Raw genomic sequence first — 19183 nt, 5'->3', positions numbered from 1 at the left:
TGCTCTGGTGGGCAGAGCTCAGTAAAACTTTAATCTGCTTGTCTGCTAATGGGTGGGGCTGGGTCCCCTCCCTGTTGGTTGTTTGGCCTGAGGTGACCCAACACTGGAGCCTACCCGGGCTCTTTTGTAGGGCTAATGGCAGACTCTGGGAGGGCTCACGTCAAGGAGTACTTCCCAAAACTTCTGCTTCCAGTGTCCTTGTCCTCACGGTGAGACACAGCCACCTCCCACCTCTGCAGGAGACACTCCAACACTAGCAGGTAGGTCTGGTTCAGTCTCCTATGGGGTCACTGCTCCTTCCCCTGGGTCCCGATGTGTGTGCCCTCTGAGAGTGGAGTCTCTGTTTCCCCCAGTCCTGTCAAAGTCCTGCAATCAAACCTCGCTGGCCTTCAAATTCTGATTCTCTAGGAATTCCTCCTCCCGTTTCCAGGCCCCCAGGTTGGGAAGCCTGACGTGGGGCTCAGAACCTTCACTCCAGTGGGTGGACTTCTGTGGTATAAGTGTTCCCCAGTCTGTGAGTCACCCACCCAGCAGTTATGGGATCTGATTTTATTGTGATTGTGCCCCTCCTACCATCTCATTGTGGCTTCTCCTTTGTCTTTGGATGTGGGGCATCTTTTTTGGTGAGTTCCAGTGTCTTCCTGTCGATGATTTTTCAGCAGTTAGTTGTGATTCCAGTGCTCTCACAAGAGGGAGTGAGAGCATGTCCTTCTACTCTGCCATCTTGAACCAATCTCCTAATCTCTTTAATACTAGTGTCTTTCCCCCTTAAGTATGGCATCAGTCTAAATAACCAGTTCTGCTATACACTGAATGTCTGTGTGCCTCCAAAATTCATATGTTGAAACCTAATGACCCATGTGACGGTATCTGGAGGTGGGGCCTTTCGGAAGTGATTAGGTCATGAGGATGGAGGCTTCATGAATGGGATTAGTGCCTTTATAAAAGAGACTCCAGAGAGTTCCCTTACCCCTTATGCCATGTGAGAACACAGCAAGAAGATGGTCTATGAACCAGGAAGTGGGTCCTCACCGGACATCAAATCTTCCAGAGCCTTGATCTCAGACTTCCAGCCTCTAGAACTGTGAGAAATAAATATCTGACATTTATAAGCTAACTGGTTCATGGTACTTTGTTGCAGCAGCCCCAACTGACTAAAACAAACTCTTATATGAGTTATTCACAAGCCTGGTTAGAAGACATCCTAGGATCTCTCTACAATGTTTTTAAATAGCCTATTTTACTCTGCAGAGGAATTGATATGGCTTAAAGGAAATAAACAGAATAAAATATTGAGTTACAAGCAAAGCATCAGGAAAGGGGGAAAATGTAAAGCAGGAGGAAAAGAACAAACATAACTAAGTTATCTTAACAGATTTCATGAAAAGTCCCCAAGTATCTCAAACAAAACCAATTTGAATTCACTAGAATTACTGCTTAAATAAGCCCAAAATAACATCTACCACTTCTTGAGGATTAACATATGCTGGATGCCTTACATATATCACTATATTTAATTCTCAGAACAACCTGCATTTTACAAATGAGGAGTCTGAGGTTTAGAACAATTTTAACCCACTCAAGGTAAACAGCTGTTAAATAGGCAGATATGAGATTTAAATTTATGTCTGTCTGGCTTCTCAGCCACCACATTCTGCTGCTCACCTTATGTCAGATCCTACTTTATGGAAAAAAAAAAAAAAGACAGAATATAGTGAGATAAAATAAAGAATAATATGTCAAAATTCCCTGAAGTCTAGAAATTACTAACCCATGATATTCAAGAGTAGCAGAAGTAAATCAGGTAGTCTAAAAATAACTATAAATAAGTGGTGTTGATGGTATCATGGTGAGCATAGCTGCCTTCCAATAATAAATATAAATAGCTTTGACCTCCCGCCTCAAGGCTCCCCTCTCTCCCATGTCCAATTCCACCCTATGTACCAGAACTTGATTAACCTTCCTCAATTAGCACAGTTTGCATATCATTTTCTTGCCTAAATCCTTCAGTGGCTCCCTACTGTTTGATCAGGAGCTGGTAATCTTTTCTGTAAAGGGCCAGATAGTAAATATTTTTGCCCATGTGAGGCTTAGGATCTCTGTTTCAATTACTCGAGTTGGCTGTTTGGCACAAAAGCAGCCATAGACAACACATAAATGAATAAGTATGATTGTTCTCCAATAAAAATTTATTTGTGGACACTGAAATTTGAGTTTCATATAAGTTTCATGTGTCACAAAATATTATTCTTCTTTTAATTTTTTCAACCATTTAAAACAGCTTATAGGTCTTTAAAAGCATGTGGTGGGCTGGATTTGGCCCACAGGCCATAGTTTGCCAATCCTGGCTTAAGACCGTGTAGCATTTGCCCAAAGCCTGAAAGAAATAGCCAAAATTAGATATTCAGTGAAGATGTCTTCTTTTTTTAAAAAAATCAGTCATTCATTCACCATCTCAGAGAGATAAGAAATGCATGGGGAGAGGAAAAGGGAGAAGAAGACCTACTCCCACAAGTTAAACACTGATTATTCTGATTGAGTCTGAGGGGAGAGAAGGGTGAGGTTTTCTGGAGTTGAAGATGCTATGACTTTCTCTGCAGGAAGAACTCATTTAACACTGTTTGGATTCCTAGTCTCTTGGGAACTTTATACTAATTAATAAAATCAAATATTTTGATCTAACTTTAACTGCACAACTACAGATAACTTAAGGGAAAAAAATCTATTTCTATCTTGTCTTTTTGTGAAAGGATTTGAAGCAGCCTGTAAAAACAAACAAACAAAAAACACATACAAAATAATATATGCTAGCATTAAATATTGAGCCAGACAAGTATATGGGTTGGAAAGGAAGAAATAAGTTATTATTTGCAGACGACATGATTGTACATAGAAAATACAAAAGAATTGGGACTTCCCTGGTGGTCCAGTGATTAAGACTCCACACTTCCACTGCAGGGGGCATGTGTTCGATCCCTGGTTGGGGAAGTAAGATCCCACATGCCATATGGTACGGCCAAAAAAAAAAAGAATTTTTAGACAAACTATTAGAATCAATAAGTGAATTCAACAACCAAGATGAATACATGGTCAAAAATCAATTTGATTTCCATATATCTGTAATGTATAAGTAGAAAATAAACTTTAAATAACAATACTATTTATGAGAGTATAAAAAATCAAATACCTAGAAATAAATCTAAGAGACATGTAAGACCTCTACACTGAAAACTGTAATACATTTTTTTCAATAAATTAAAGATTCAGATAAATGGAGTGACCCATGTTCATGGATTGGAAGATTCAATATTGTAAATATGTCAACTGTCTGCAAATATGTCAACCTACATATTCAGGGCAATCTCAATTGAAATCACAACAGGTTATCCTGTGGACTTTAGCAAATTAATTCTAAAATTATGGATATGGAAATGCAAAGATCCAAGAATAGGCAATACAATGTTGAAGAAGAACAAAATTGAAGGACTTACTCAACCAGATGTCTAGACCTATTGAAAAGCTATAGTAACTAAGACATTATGGTAGTGGTACAAGAAGAGGCAACAGAAGAGAAGAGAGTCCAGACATAGAGCCCACCTATATATAGTCACCTGGTATCACAAAGGTAACACTGCAGTGCAGTGGGGAAATAATGATCTTTTTGATAAATGGTGCTGGGCTAACTGGATATCTACATATGAGGGGAAAAAAGTGTACCTTGACCCCTATCTTATACCATAAACAAAAATCAATTCCAAATGGATCGTAGATCTAAATGCGAAAGGTAAAACAACATAGCTTTTAGAAAAAAAGCATAGGAGAATATCTTCCTGATGCTGAAATAGGCAAAGATTTCTCAGAGTACAAAAAAGCACTAAGCATAAAAGAGAAATATATGCATAAATTGATTCAATGATTACATTAAGACTAAGAACCTCTGTTCATCTAAAGACACTATTAAGAGTGAAAACACAAGCCACAGAGTCATAGAAGATATCTATTGTGTATATACATATATATATATATATATATATACACAACAAAAGACACATATTCAGACTATATAATGAACTTATAAAATTAATAAGAATTAATAATTGTTAAGAAGGACAGTCAACCCAATAGAAAAATGGGCAAAGGACTTAGTTACTTCACAAAAGAAAATATCCAAATGGCCAGTAAACATATGAAAAGGTGTACAATTTTATGGGTCAACAGGGAAACTATAATATTATACTACTACATAGCCACCAGAATGGCTAAAATGAAAACAACAAACAATATTAAGTGTTGGTGAAGATAAGGAGCAACTGTAACTCTCATACACTGTTGATAAGAGTATTATTTGGGACAAATGCTATGGAAAATTCTTTGGCAGTACCTGCCACAGCCATACATATATATAAATTATGACCATAATTTCCCTCCGAGGTATATCCCCAACGAAAGTGTGTACATGTGTTCACCAAAATAGATGTGCTAGAATGTTCTTAGTAGCACTATTTGCAAGAGCTCCAAATTGGAAACTACCCAAAACGCCCAACAACAGTATAAAGAACCATGCTATGTTCATACAAAGGATTATCATACAGCAATGACAACAAATTATAACTACATGCAATAATATGGATGAATTTTATAAACAATACTGAATAAAAGAAGTCCAGACACAAACGAGCACATACTATATGATTCTACTTACACAAAATTCAAAAATCTATGATGTAAAAGAAAAGTGGTCATCCTTAAGGGAAAGGTAGTATCTAGGAGGGGGCATGAGGGGAATTCTGAGAAACTGGTAATGTTCTGTTTGTTGATCTGGATGATCACACTTAACGAAAATTTATCAAGCTGTATACATTTATGATTTTGGATGTATGCTGTGATTCAATAAAAAGTTCCAAAAAATCAGAGCATATAGAAAACAAAGGTGGAAAGATAAGATGAAACAAAGAGAAAATTTAATACATGAAAATAAAAATGTATGCTTAATGCTCTAGATATTTGGCAAGAGTAGGGCACAAATGAGTTTCTGCTTAGAGCCAAGGCAAACAGGACAATACAGTTAAAGAATTCAGTGTCCATCGATAAAAACAAGCCAATTGTGCTCAGGAAAAACAAAACTATTCTTAGAACTGGAGTCTGAAATTTCTCCTGAGTGTTCTCAGAGAGATGTTGTTTGACAGTGAACCTATGTCCTCAACCACCTCCTTATAGTAGAGGCCTCAATGAGGGACACAATGACTTTCTCCATAGGCTGATGCCATAAAACCAAAACACAACTCAAGGAGAGTAATCTGGGGTCAAGAAGTAGGATGGGGAGAGAAAAACACTACAGTGTAGGTGTACTACAATCTGATGGTCTGGAGAGATGTACAAGAATGAATGGTCTACATATCATCCAGGCTCTCTCCCTTAAATAGTGTTTCTCTAAAGCAAGCTTTTGATAAGCACTGCCTGACAGTGAGCTCAATGTCACACTCGCTAAGACAGGTACCCATAGTCCAGCTATTGGAATATGTCATTAAAACACTGGGGAATGGGGAACAGGAGATACAGCAATTCATTGGAACAGTCAGTGGAATGAGAGTTGGACAGATAGCCTCTAAAAGGCTATCAAGGGAAGTTGATATGCAGAGTAACTATTGTATTATTATTCGTCTTTCTATCACAAATACAAGAAAGAAGATCTGGTTTTCCCCACAGCATGTTTTAAGCCAGAAACTCTATAACCTACCCTCCTGAAACAGATCCAATATTGTAGCCACCCTCCTCAAAAATTTTTAGTGGCTACCTATGCCTACTGGATAAACTTCAAAGTTATCAGCATGGATATGATATCAAGCCCTTTATGTGGGCTGATTCTGCCTTCCCAGTCTCATCTATTATCTCTTGCTACACACCCTATGATCCAACCACATCTCACCACTCAGTGGTTTCCAAACATGCCATAGAGTCTCAGACCTCCTCTTGCTTTTGCCTATGTTCTTCAGGACCTGGTAGTTTCTTGTAGGAAAAGAAGAAATCAGGTGTCTAGAGTTTGTGGCAATGCCCTCTTGTGTCTGGCACCTTCATGCTTCTGTAACAGGATTATTTAACTGTCTCTATGATTCCTGCTTCCTATAAACTCACCCTCAGCCTCCATGTCACAGGACTTAGCCCTATCCCTGTGAGCCTGTGTGTGGGGTGAGTGAATCACTTACCCTACAATATGGCTCCTTCTTTTTTATGTCCTCTTGCTGGATCAGCCTCAGGTCCTGGACACCATTCTGCAGGCCTCTCTCATACAGGGCCTTAAGTCTGGGAATTTCTTCTTGTTCAACAGCTACTATAAGCTTAAAAAGAAAAAAGATAAAGAACATGAATAGAGTTAAATATATCATCAGCTATGATAGATAAAATCAATAGAAAATCATAAATTAGTGTATGATTCAAATTGGGTTGATTTTTTTAAACTGTTTTTGCTTCATGTATCTACTTCTCCCTTTCTTCATGACTTCACTTTCTTCCTCCACCAAAAAAATTTGTCTTAAGACTGCATTAAAACAAAGGTGAGATGTAGCCTCAATTGTCACATCTGCTATGACAGTTGCTACATGCACCTTGGCCAGAAGTATCGCCATCACTCCCTCAATCCTAGAGGGAAAAGAAGCACAGGTTGCTTAGTCTTTACATTAAAAACCAAACAAAAAACAAAAGCGAAACAAAACTAAACAAAAACCAGTACATCAGAAAGACAGGCAATATTCAGTATAATGGAATATCGCTAACAGAAAACTATTTTATTTTTTGGGATAAAGTACATTTCAAAGTATTTACTAATGCATTCTGTTGCAGAGGAGAAAAACAGAAAATTCATCCAGACTCTTTTTCTGTTTATTTCTGGGCAGAGTATCTGTTTGAGGTAGTTTCTTACTTAACAGCTACCAGCAAAGGAAAGCACAGATGATATTCACAAGTACATCAGAATTCAAAAATCACTATTTCATAGCAAGGAGTCAACCGAACTCCATAAAGTAATACTTTTAATCAAGGTGTAAAGGTTATTTAAATCAACAAATAATTAACCTTAAAAATATACATGGAATCATAGGGCACTATCAAGAAATTGAAAAGATAACCCACTGAATGGGAGAAAATACTTGCAAATCATTATCGCTGATAAGGCTCTAATATGCAGAATATATAAAGAACTCTTTAGAAACTCTGTACAAACTTCCAAATATAAAATAAACAAGTCATAGGGATGTAATGTACAGCATGGTGACTATAGTTAATAATTGTGTACTGCATATTTGAAAGTTGCTAAGAAAATAGATCTTAAAAGTCCTCATCACAAGAAAAAAAATACTTTTTCTTACTGTGAATGGTGACAGATGTTAACTAGACTTATGGTGGTGATCATTTCACAATATATACACTCAATTTAAAGAATAAAAGGACTTCAAACTTGAAAAAAAAAAAAAAAAGAAGTTGGGGAGGGGCAGACACTCAGAGGCACAAATCAGTGACTGAACCAGGAAAACTCTGAAATCAGGTCATTAAGTCACATTGACACCGTTGTGGCCTGGAAGCAGCAATCTGTAAATTAACACCTGGAGCTGAGCTGAGATGGATTAGAAGCAATGATGTGATTTGATGTGAAGAGGGAATATGAAGTAGTGTTCAAGGCCCCAGAAAGAAGTAGGGGTTACAGAGCTCAAGATCATCCTATGGGTAGGCATGAGGCATGGTATGTTTCTCAATGGTGGATGTTATGGATGTTGTCTGGTTCCTTTGGCTTAAAGGATTAAAAAAAAAAAACAAAAAGAACCCTCATAACTCAACCATAAAAACTGTAAATACAGTTTTATATCTTGCTTTTTTTACTTCACTATATCAGGACCATTTTCCCACATCATTAAAAAAAAATCTTCATAGCATCTTTAATGGTGACAATGAACTTTTATTCTTAAAAATTACATGAAGAAGAGTTATAAGGAAATATTATGAACAGCTGTATGCAACAAATTAGATAATCTATATGAAATGGGAAAATTCTTAAAAAGACACAAACTTCTGAAACTGACTCAAGAAGAAAAAGAGTATCTGAATAGACCCATAACAAGAAATGGAATTAGTAACTGTAAAGGCTCAGGCCTCATGAATGCTACCAAATGTTTAAAGAAGAATTAATACCAATTCTTCATAAACTCTTCCAAAAAACAGAAGAGAAGGGAACACTTCCTAATTCTATAAGGCCAGTTAACACTCAAACGAGACACAGATATCAAAAGAAAACAAACCTGTATATCAATATCCCTTATGAGTTTTGATATAAAAATTCTGAACAAAATACTAGTATATTGAGTGCAGCGACATATAAAAAGGATTATATACCATGACCAAGTGGGATTCATTGCATGAATGCAAGATCTATTTAACATCCAAAAGTCAATTAATGTAATAAATTCATATTAATAGAATAAAGGACAAAACCACATGACTGCCTCAAGAGACATAGAAAAGGCATTTGAGAAAATCCAACACCTATTCATGATTAAAATCAACAAACTGCAGGTAAAAAGGAACTTCCTCAGTCTGATAAAGGGCATCCACAAAAAACCCACAGCTATCATTACACTTAATAGTAAAATACTGAATGCTTTCTCCCTAAAATCAAGAACAACACAAAGATACCCACTTTCACTACTTTTATTCAACATTGTATTAGAGATTCTACCCAGGTAAATTAGGCAAGAAAAAAAGTAAAACTATCTTATTTGCAGATGACATGATCCTGCATATAGAAAATCCTAAGGAATCCACACACACACACACGAAAAACTATTAGACTAAAAAACGAGTTCACCAAAGTTGAAGGATAAAGATCAATACACAAAAATCAATCATATTCTATACATTAGCAATGAATAAACCAAGCTGAAATTAAGAAAACAATTCCCCTCACAAAAGCATCAGAAAGAATAAAATATCAAGGAATAAAATTACAAAAGAAGTGCAAGACCTGTAAAATGAAAAATGTTTTTAAATTGTTGAAAGAAATTAAAGAAGATCTAAATAAGTGGGAAGACATCCCCAGTTCATGGTTTGCAAAATTTAATATTGTTAAGGTGGCAATACTCCCCAAACTGATCTATAGATTCAATATAATTGCTCGCTAACAAAAATCCCAGCTGCCTTTTTTGGAGAAACTGACAAACTGACCCTAAAATTCATATGGAAATGCAAGGGACCCAGAATAGCCAAAACACTCTTGAAAAAGAACAAAGTTGGAGGACTCACACTTACTGATTTCAAAAAATAAAGAGATACAGTAAACAAGATAGTGTGGTACTGGCATAACAATAGACACACATCAATGGAATGGAATTGAGAATCCTAAACAAACCTTCTTACACTTATGCTCAACTGATTTTTGATACAGGTGCCAAAACAATGTAGAAAGAATAGTTTTTTCAACAATTGGTGCTGAGACAACTGGATATCCACATGCAAAAGAATGAAGTTGGAACTCTTCCTCACACCATATACCAAAATTAATTAAAAAGTGAACCTAGGGCTTCCTTGGTGGCACAGTGGTTGAGAGTCCACCTGCCGATGCAGGGGACACGGGTTCGTGCCCCGGTCCGGGAGGATCCCACGTGCCGTGGAGCGGCTGGGCCCGTGAGCCATGGCCGCTGAGCCTGCGCGTCCGGAGCCTATGCTCTGCAACGGGAGAGGCCACGACAGTGAGAGGCCCGCATACCGCAAAAAAAAAAAAAAAGTGAACCTACTCTGGAGGAATACGTGTAGGGGTAGAAGCTCTGCCTCTGATGGTGGGGTCTGGTGAAGGGGCAGTAGGCCATCTGAAAAGGTGGTAAGAAGCACCTGAAGCAGCCCAAGAAGCAGGCCAAGAAGTTGGATGAGGATGATAAGGCATTCAAGCAGAAACAAAAAGAGAAGCAAAAGAAACTTGAGGCTGCAAGGAAGGTCCTCCTGGCGACAGTTGGAATCAAGAAATCTGTCAAAAAGTAAGCTGTTCCTTTTGCCAGAGGCAATGGTGATCCTTAATTCCATTCCTGTTTAAATAACTGGATTCCCTGCCATAACATCTGTTGCCACCTATAGTTAGAATGAAGTGCTGTCTTGAAACCTGCTATAAATTTAAGAACAAACTTTTCTTAAAGTTTAAAAAAATGAAATCATACAGTGGTTCATCTTCTCTTTAGTTCTTCTCATTCGGCCATTTCTACCTTAGCTGTGAGGTCAGAGTAAACCCAGCCCAGAATCCTGCCAAAGTCTGTTCTTCAATCTTTGTTCTAGCTCCAATTCTATAACACTCAGAATTAAACCAACTCATTTGGGGGAAAAAAACTATCACAGATCTAAACATCAGAGCTAAGGTTTTGACATTAGAAGAAAATGTAGGAGCACTTTTTCATGATCTAAAGTTAGGCAATGATTTCTTAGATATGACACTAAAAGTATGAGCAATAAAAGAAAAGATAAACTAGAGTTCATCAAAATTGAAAGTTTCTGTGCTTCAAAGGATACCATCAAGAAGTAAAAAAGAAAATCTACAGAATGGGAGAAAATATTTAGTAATATTTAAAATACCATCATTACTATTGCTATTATTTTATTTAAAAATATATATATTTTAATATTTTAGTAGTATTTTAGTAAATACCCTATAGCTGATAAGGGATATTTATATATCCAGAATATATAAATAACACATACAAATCAACAATAAAAAGACAAAGAACTCAATTTTAAAATGAGCAAAAGATTTGAATTGATATTTCTCCAAAGAAAATAAATGAATGGCCAATAAGTATATGAAAAGATGCTTAACATCATTAATTACTATGTTTACTTACATAAAAACCACAATGATATAGCACTTCACACCCTCTAGGATAGCTAAAATGAAACAGACAATAACAGGTGTTCATGAGGATGTGAGGATATTGGAATCCTCATTAACTGCTGATGGGGATGTAAAATAGTACAGCACTTTGGAAAACAGTTTCACACTTCCTCAAAATGTTAAACATGTAGTTACCATATGACCCAGCAACTCCACTCATAGGTATATACCTGACAGAAATGAAAACATAGGTCCATACAAAAACTTGTACATAAATGTCCATAGCAGCATTATTCATAGTAGCCAAAAAGTGGAAACAACCCAAATGTCCATCAACTGATAACTGGATAAACAAAATGTGGTATACCAATACAATGGAGTATAACGAGGAATGAAGTACTGATTCATGCCACAAGATGAACGAACCTTGAAAACACTATGCCAAGTGAAAGAAGCCAATCACAAAAGACAACATATTGTATGATCCCATTTATATGAAACATCTAGATTTTGCAAATTACATGGATATAGAGAAAGAAAAGCCAGGCATTTTTTAAATCAACATTTAAGATTACTAAGTAAATGCTATTTATAAATAAGTCAAGGCCCTAGTAAAATGCCATACCTTGCCACATTGCTTGTAGGAAATTCCCTTTTGGTTACAGTACTCATAGATGAGGGCTGCGCCTTGTACACATAACTTAGCTTTCAGAGATTCAGGTTTATAATAAATTCCACTATGTATGACACCACTGTTATGTCCAGTCTGATGAATAGCTATGGAACAAGAGAAACAGGTTAAGAGAAACTACATGACTCATTCAAAACTTAAGAAGTGGGGGAATACACTTACAGTTGAAGCTATTAGAGACAACTATTTAAAATTCTGTCTGAGTTTGTTCTTATAGTCAGAGCACTTCTAGCATCCCGTAGCAGCCAACCATGGTGTCTGTGTCACATCCCTCCAGCCCATCTCTGACTTCCGCTACAACTTTGGTGCACAAACCGCCCCCCTCACCACCAGCAAACCACTTCAAGGGTCCACTACAGCTCTCTGCCTTCTGCTCCAGGGCCTTTTCTAATATTTGGGGGCACAGGGACTCAACGCCCTATGGACAATCCTCAACCAAAGGGACAGAAGCTGATGGATAAATGAGCACAATCCTGGGAAACATTAGGTAGCTCCTCGGAGGTCTCAGTGGAATTAAGCTCACAGCTGCAACCTAGATAACACACCCTCACAAGGTTTTTCCTCCTTCCCTGTTTACTCTCCCCACCTCCTCACTCCTGCCTCCTCGAATAACCTTGAAAAAAATCACCTACACCCAAATCCTAGTCCTAGGCTCTGCTTTCTAAAGAATCCAAACTGGGACACTAACATCGACATTCAGCATGAAAGATGTAGAACTGACAAAATGAGCAGGTGCTCAGGTTAAGGAACACTGAGAACATACATACCTAAATCTTTCTCCTTTTCCAGAACACCAATGGAAAGAGCTGGATGTCGCAGGATGAGTGCTCTGGCAGAGGCAAGCCCCACAATTCCGCCACCAATAATGACTACATCAAATGAGCTTTAAGAGAAAGCCACCTTTAAAGTAATGCATGTTTACAATAGACTTTATCAAACTTGACAGTTTCATTATCAACTGACAAAGTATTAATTAGTAATCATTAAAATCAAATGTTTATTGGGCTTTGTGACATTTGGCTTTATACTAACGAAGAAACCTTTAAAAGTCACGTGCATGTATAATCAGCTACAGCCAGCAGGCAGAGTGGCTAGTTGCCCAAGCTGCTCTAAGTCTCTATAATACTCTGCCCAACCTGGCTACGTCAGTGGTTACTCTCTTAACTATCACACTCTCTCCTCTACCATCTATTCGTTAAAAATTCAGGTGCAATATTCTTGAGGATAAGTTAACATTAAGTCTTTAACACCTAGTGTACAAAAATTTATAATTTTTTTATTCTGCTGAGAAGGAAACAGTCAGTGAGAACATCACACTTAAGGAAATAAGTGGTCCAGAAACGGGCTCAGAACCAGTTGTAGCCATAACTCTGATTATATAATCATTTAAAAAATTAGAAAGGTTATGTATAGTCTATCTAAATCTAAAATGAGAAGCTTAAAAGATTACCATAAGCACTGATCTCATGGTCAACAAATCTAGGTTTTACAGGAACGTGACCTATCTTGCTTCTTCACCCCATTTATTTTTTTTCACCCCCTCCTGCATTATATTATTTCAATCTAAATCTTAAACATGATCTGTAAATATTTCAATATGTTATTTCTAAAATGGCTCTTTAAAAACACACACACAGGGCTTCCCTGGTGGCGCAGTGGTTGAGAGTCCGCCTGCCGATGCAGGGGACACGGGTTCGTGCCCCAGTCCGGGAAGATCCCACATGCCGCAGAGCGGCTGGGCCCATGAGCCATGGCCACTGAGCCTGCGCGTCCGGAGCCTGTGCTCCTCAACGGGAGAGGCCGCAACAGTGAGAGGCCCGCGTAACGCAAAAACAAAACAAAACAAAACAAAACACACACACAATGTCATTATTCTAACCAAAAAATTCAGTTTTTAAATATCATCAAATATTCACAATAAAACTTTTAGAAGAAAACATAGGAGAAAATCTTTGGTATCTAGGGCTACTTGAAGAGTTCACACCAAAACCATGACCCATAAAAGAAAAAAAAATGATAAACTGGACTTCATCAAAATTAAAAACTTTTGCTCTGCAAAAGACTCTGTTAAGAGGATAAGAAGACAATGAACAAACTGGGAGAAAACACTTGTAAACCATATATCTGACAAAGGACACATTTCTCAAATATATATTAAGAACTCTAAAAATAAACAAGTCAAGACTTCACTGGTGGCTCAGTGGTTAAGAATCCACCTGCTAATGCAGGGGATGTGGGTTCGAGCCCTGGTCCAGGAAGATCCCACATGCTGCAGAGCAACTAAAGCTGTGCACCACAACTACTGAGCCTGCGCTCTAGAGCCCGCGAGCCACAACTACTGAGCCCGCGTGCGACAACTACTGAAGCCCGCATGCCTAGAGCCCGTGCTCTGCAACAAGAGAAGCCACCGCAATGAGAAGCCCGCACACCACAACGAAGAGTAGGCCCTGCTCTCTGCAACTAGAGAAAGCCCGCGCACAGCAACAAAGACCCAACGCAGCCATAAATAAATAAATAAATAAATTTATTAAAACAAACAAGTCATTTAGAGAATAGGCAAAAGATATGAACAAACATTTCATCAAAGAGGACAGATATATAGATGGCAAATAAGTACATGAAAATATGTTCAATACCTTTAGTCATTAGGAAAATGCAAACTAAAACTACAATGAGACATCACTACACCCCTATCACAATGGCTTTTTTTTTTTTTTAATGATAACAACAAATGCTGGTGAGGATGAGAGGAACTGGATCAACTCACACGTTACCGGTAGGAATGTAAAATAGTACAGCCACTCTGGAAAAACAGTATGGCAGTTTCTTAAAAAACTAAACATGTGCTTACTACATGTCTTAGCAACTGCACTCTTTGGCATTTATCCCAGAGAAATGAAAACTTACGTTCCTACAAAAATCTGTACATAAGTGTTCATAGCAGCTTTATTCATAATGGCCAAAAACTGAAACAGCCCAGATACCATTCAACTGGGGAGTGGTTAAACAAACTGCAATACATCCATATCATAGACTGCTACTCAACAATTAAATGGAACACAGGCAACACCTTAGATAGATCACAAGGACATTATGCTGCACGAAAAAAGCCAATCTCAAAGGGTTACATACTGTGTGATTCCACTTATATAACATTTTCAAACTGACAAAATTATAGAGCTGAAAAATAGATTCATGGTTGCCAAAGGTTAGAAAGGGTGGAGAAATGGGATGTGAACATAAAGGGGTAGGTAACACAATCTCTGTATTGATGGAACATTTCTGTTTCTTAATTGTGGTGGCAGTTACACAAATTAACACATGCGGTTAAATTGCATAGTAACACACACAAAAATGAGTGCATGTAACAGCAAAGGAAATCATAAACAAAATGAAAAGACAATCCACAGAATAGGAGAAAATATTTGTAAACGATGCAACCAACAAGGGATTAGTCTCCAAAATTTACAAACAGCTCACGTGACTCAATATCAAAAAAACAAACAACTCAATCAAAAATTGGGCAGAAGAGCTAAATAGACATTTCTCCAAAGGAGACATACAGATGGCCAACAGGCACAAGAAAAGATGCTCAACATCGCTAATTATTAGAGAAATGCAAATCAAAACTACAATGAGATATCACCTCACACCAGTTAGAATGGGCATCCTCAAAAAATCTACAAACAATAACTGCTGGAGAGGGTGTGGAGAAAAGGGAACCTTCTTGCACTGTTCGTGGGAATATAATTTGGTACGGTCACTATGGAGAACAGTGTGGAGGTTCCTTGAAAAACTAAAATAGAACTACCATATGACCCAGCAATCCCACTACTGGGCATGTATCCGGAGAAAAACATGGTTCAAAAGAATACATGCACCCCAATGTTCATTGCAGCGCTGTTTACAATAGCGAGACATGGAAGCAACCTAAATGTCCATCGACAGATGAATGGATAAAGATGTGGTACATATATAAAATGAAATACTACTCAGCCATTAAGAAGAATGAAATAATGTCATCTGCAGCAACATGGATGGACCTGGAGATTATCATACTAAGTGAAGTAAATCAGACAGAGAAAGACAAATATCATATGATATTGCTTATATACAGAATCTAAAAAAAATGATACAAATGAACTTATTTACAAAGCAGAAACAGACTCACAGACTTAGAGAACAAACTTATGGTTACCAGGGGGCAGGGTCGGGGGAGGGAGGGAGTTTGGAATTGACATATACACACCGCTACATTTAAAACAGATAACCAGCAAGGACCTTCTGTATAGCACTGGGAACATTGCTTAATATTCTGTAATAAGCTAAATGGGAAAAGAATTTGAAAAAGAATAGATACATGTATATGTATAACTGAATCACTTTGCTGTACACCTGAAACTAACACAACATTGTTAATCAACTATGCTCCAATATAAAATATAAATTAAAAAAACATGAATTCACTTGAAATCAGATTTCTAAATTGTGACACTGAAATCAAGAAGTCAATGGAGCATTATTTTCAAGGAGAAAAAAAGGACTTCTAACCTAGAGTTAAACTATCTTTTATTTTTTTTTAATTTATTATTTAGTTGTTTTTATTTTTGGCTGTCTTAGGTCTTCGTTGCTACACACGGGCCTTCTCTAGTTGCGTTGAGCGGGGGCTACCCTTTGTTGCGGTGTGTGGGCTTCTCATTGTCGTGGCTTCTCTTGTTGTGCAGCACGGGTTCTAGGCGTGTGGGCTTCAGTAGTTGTGGCACATGGGTTTAGCTGCTCCACGGCATGTGGGATCTTCCGTGCCAGGGCTCAAACCCATGTCCCCTGCATTGGCAGGTGGATTCTTAACCACTGCACCACCAGGGAAGCCCAAACTATCCCATTTAAATATGAGGATTCAATAAAGATATTCTTGGGTAAACAAGGCTACAGGAACTTTAACATGCAAGAGACACTCCTAAAAATACTCCTGGACCAAAAATTAATGAGTTAACAACTCAAGAAGTTAAATATAATAAAGAAAAACAAACATATATAAACATGTATATATAATATATAAAACATATATATAACAAAATATAATAAAGAAGAAAAATCTTTTATTTGAAAAGATTTACAATGTAGACAGACCTCTGGCAAGAGTAATGGGGGAAAAAGTGAGATGACACAAATAAATAAAACAGAATAATAAAGAAAAAATACGTAAAGACACAACAAGGATCTTAAACATAATCAAAGAGTATCATGGAGATCTATATGCTAATAAATTTGATAACATAGATGAAACGGGGTGGGGGACTCCTCGGGCAAAATTACTGAGGCATAAAGAAATAGAAATTTTGAATCAATCACTATAAATTAAAATAGTCATCAAAAGCTTTCTACCTAAACACACACACACATACATTTTACCAAACTTTCAAGGAACGGATAATCTCTATCATCAAAGATATTCCAGAAAAATTTAAAGGGTTGAGAACTCCCTAACTCATTTTATGAAGCACAAACAAACCAGGTTCCAAAACTGGATAAGAAGTACAAAGAAGCATCTTCTATACCAGTAAGATCCAACTGAAAGAATAATATAAAATAAGATACTATTTACAATAGCAACAAAGCAATAAGGGAATCAAAGAATTAACCTAAGAAAAAAGAACTTCACAGAGAAAAATTTTAAACTCTATTAAATAACAAACGAGGGACTTCCCTGGTGGCGCAGTGGTTAATAATCCGCCTGCCAATGCAGGGGACACGGGTTCCAGCCCTGGTCCAGGAAGATCCCACATCCCGTGGAGCAACTAAGCCCGTGCACCACAACTACTGAAGCCCGCGGGCCTAGAGCCCGTGCTCCACAACAAGAGAAGCCACCGCAATGAGAAGCCCATGCACCACAACAAAGAGTAGCTCCTGCTCTCCGCACCTAGAGAAAGCCCCTGCGCAGCAATGAAGACCCAATGCAGCCAAAAAATCAACAAATAAATAAACTTTAAGTAACGAATGAGTATGCATAAATGAAAAGATATGCCAAGTTCATGGATGGGAAAACTCAAAATTATAAAGAAGTAAATCTCCCCCAAATCTATTTACCTAATTTCAATAACATTTTCAAAATAATATTTTAAGATACTAAATGTTATATAGAATAAAGGTCTATAAGTAGTAAAGCAATTTAAAAAAACAAACAAGTGCAAAACTTCTAAAACTGATGAAAACCTGAATAAGGCCGGTGGATTGTGCTAATGTCAATTTCCTGGTTTTGATACTGTTATTACAGTTATGTAAGGTGTTGCTGGGGTAAATTGGGTGAAGAAGGGTACATGAGAGCTCTCTGTTCTTTTGCAACTTCCTATGGATCTATAATCATTTCAAAATAAAAAGTATAAAAAGAAAAAATAAAAAGTATAAACAAAACCTTCACTAACCTTACCTTTCTTCCCTTAAAAAAAGGTTCCCAAAAGAGCTGTCTACAAACCCCCACGATGAATCACAAATCCTATCCCACTCTAATCCCCCTCCAGTCCACTAATACACGGCAGCCAGAATCAACTTCAGAAACATCAACATTTAATCACTTCTTTAAAACCCTTTAAAAGCCTCCCAGAGCTCTTAGAATAAAATTTCACGTGTATTTAAAACAAAAACTGTGCTGTGATGTAGCCCCTCTCCGATGTCATTCCACACCATCTCTGCTCCGCTAAGCTCTAGTCACACTCATCTTGCCCACATTCTAGTTCCCGAAACAGCCAAGACCTTTCCAGCTTTGAAACCTTCGCATAAACCATTCCCTCTACAGAGAGCAGAGAAAAACAGTAGTGGCGAATGTGGTCTCCAAACTTCAAATCACAGGGCGCTGAATTCTGCAGGGTTTAATTAGCAACTAACTGAGCTGCTTCTCACAGGGGCAACTCTATGCAGCATGCGTGTGCCAGGAACTGATTGATATAAGACTGGTTTTAGATCTTCCAAGTAACATCAGGAAGGCCAGCGAATAAACAGCATATTTGATTGCTTACAGTGTGTTAGGTCCTTTAATCCTCAAAACGACCACTTAACGCGAGAGACTAGGATCCTATTCACAACTGAGCTTTTAAGGAGCTTAACTAACCCGCCCAGAGTTGAATAGGAAGTGGTGGAGTTGTATTCTGAGCCAGAACTGTTCTTGACCTCTACTCAACACTGCCTTTCTTATTCTTTTCCTCTCGCCCACAAACCTACAGATGATCCAGGCAGGTAGCTCCTGGCATCATAGGTTGGAGCCCGGGATTCACAGGATCCCGACCCTCTCCCACGCCGAGGACAGGGAAGTAGCGCAGGGGCAGAGGTCCAGCACGAGGCACCTCTGAGAGAAGCAGCGCAGACCGCGGGGGGTCGGGCCAGCGGCTACTCACCTGGTGCTGGCTCTGCGGCCACCTTGGCACAACAGCCAGGGCTTCCCCGGCGCGGGCGCGCACGCCGCGGAGAAGCCCCCGGGAAACCCCCCGCGGGCCAGTCCGCAGACACTGCCTAGGTAACGTAGCGCTGGCACCATCGCCTGCGCCTCCTCCCCTGCCTCAAGCCCCAGGAGCCGGCCCTTCAGCCCTACACTGCCCAGGTCCAGGCGCTCTCTAGCCCCGCCCCCAGGCAGAGGCCAATGAGGG

At 38.3% G+C, this 19183-nt stretch overlaps 1 protein-coding gene across 3 annotated transcripts in view; it reads right to left on the bottom strand.

Moving 5' to 3' along the window:
• Positions 1-19130, bottom strand: part of L2HGDH (L-2-hydroxyglutarate dehydrogenase) — a 46718-nt gene extending 27588 nt beyond the window's left edge. For 2 of the 3 annotated variants that reach the window (XM_024766975.1, XM_024767056.1), the window contains exons 1-4: positions 18935-19122; positions 12314-12429; positions 11481-11632; positions 6204-6335 (exon numbers count right to left, since the gene is read on the bottom strand). In XM_024766975.1, the coding sequence (XP_024622743.1) occupies positions 6204-6335; positions 11481-11632; positions 12314-12429; positions 18935-19074 (540 nt within the window). In that variant the 5' untranslated portion in view covers positions 19075-19122. Of the gene's footprint in view, positions 1-6203; positions 6336-11480; positions 11633-12313; positions 12430-18934 lie in introns of all 3 variants that reach the window. The other variant, XM_024766933.1, reaches the window with a different exon arrangement.
• Positions 19131-19183: the final 53 nt, after the last annotated feature.

The sequence above is a fragment of the Neophocaena asiaeorientalis genome, unplaced genomic scaffold, assembly GCF_003031525.2.
Source record: "Neophocaena asiaeorientalis asiaeorientalis breed wild unplaced genomic scaffold, Neophocaena_asiaeorientalis_V1.1 scaffold233, whole genome shotgun sequence".
Classification (NCBI taxonomy): domain Eukaryota; kingdom Metazoa; phylum Chordata; class Mammalia; order Artiodactyla; family Phocoenidae; genus Neophocaena; species Neophocaena asiaeorientalis.
The sequence above is the reverse complement of the archived record's forward strand: the minus strand, read 5'-3'. Positions and strand labels throughout refer to the sequence as shown.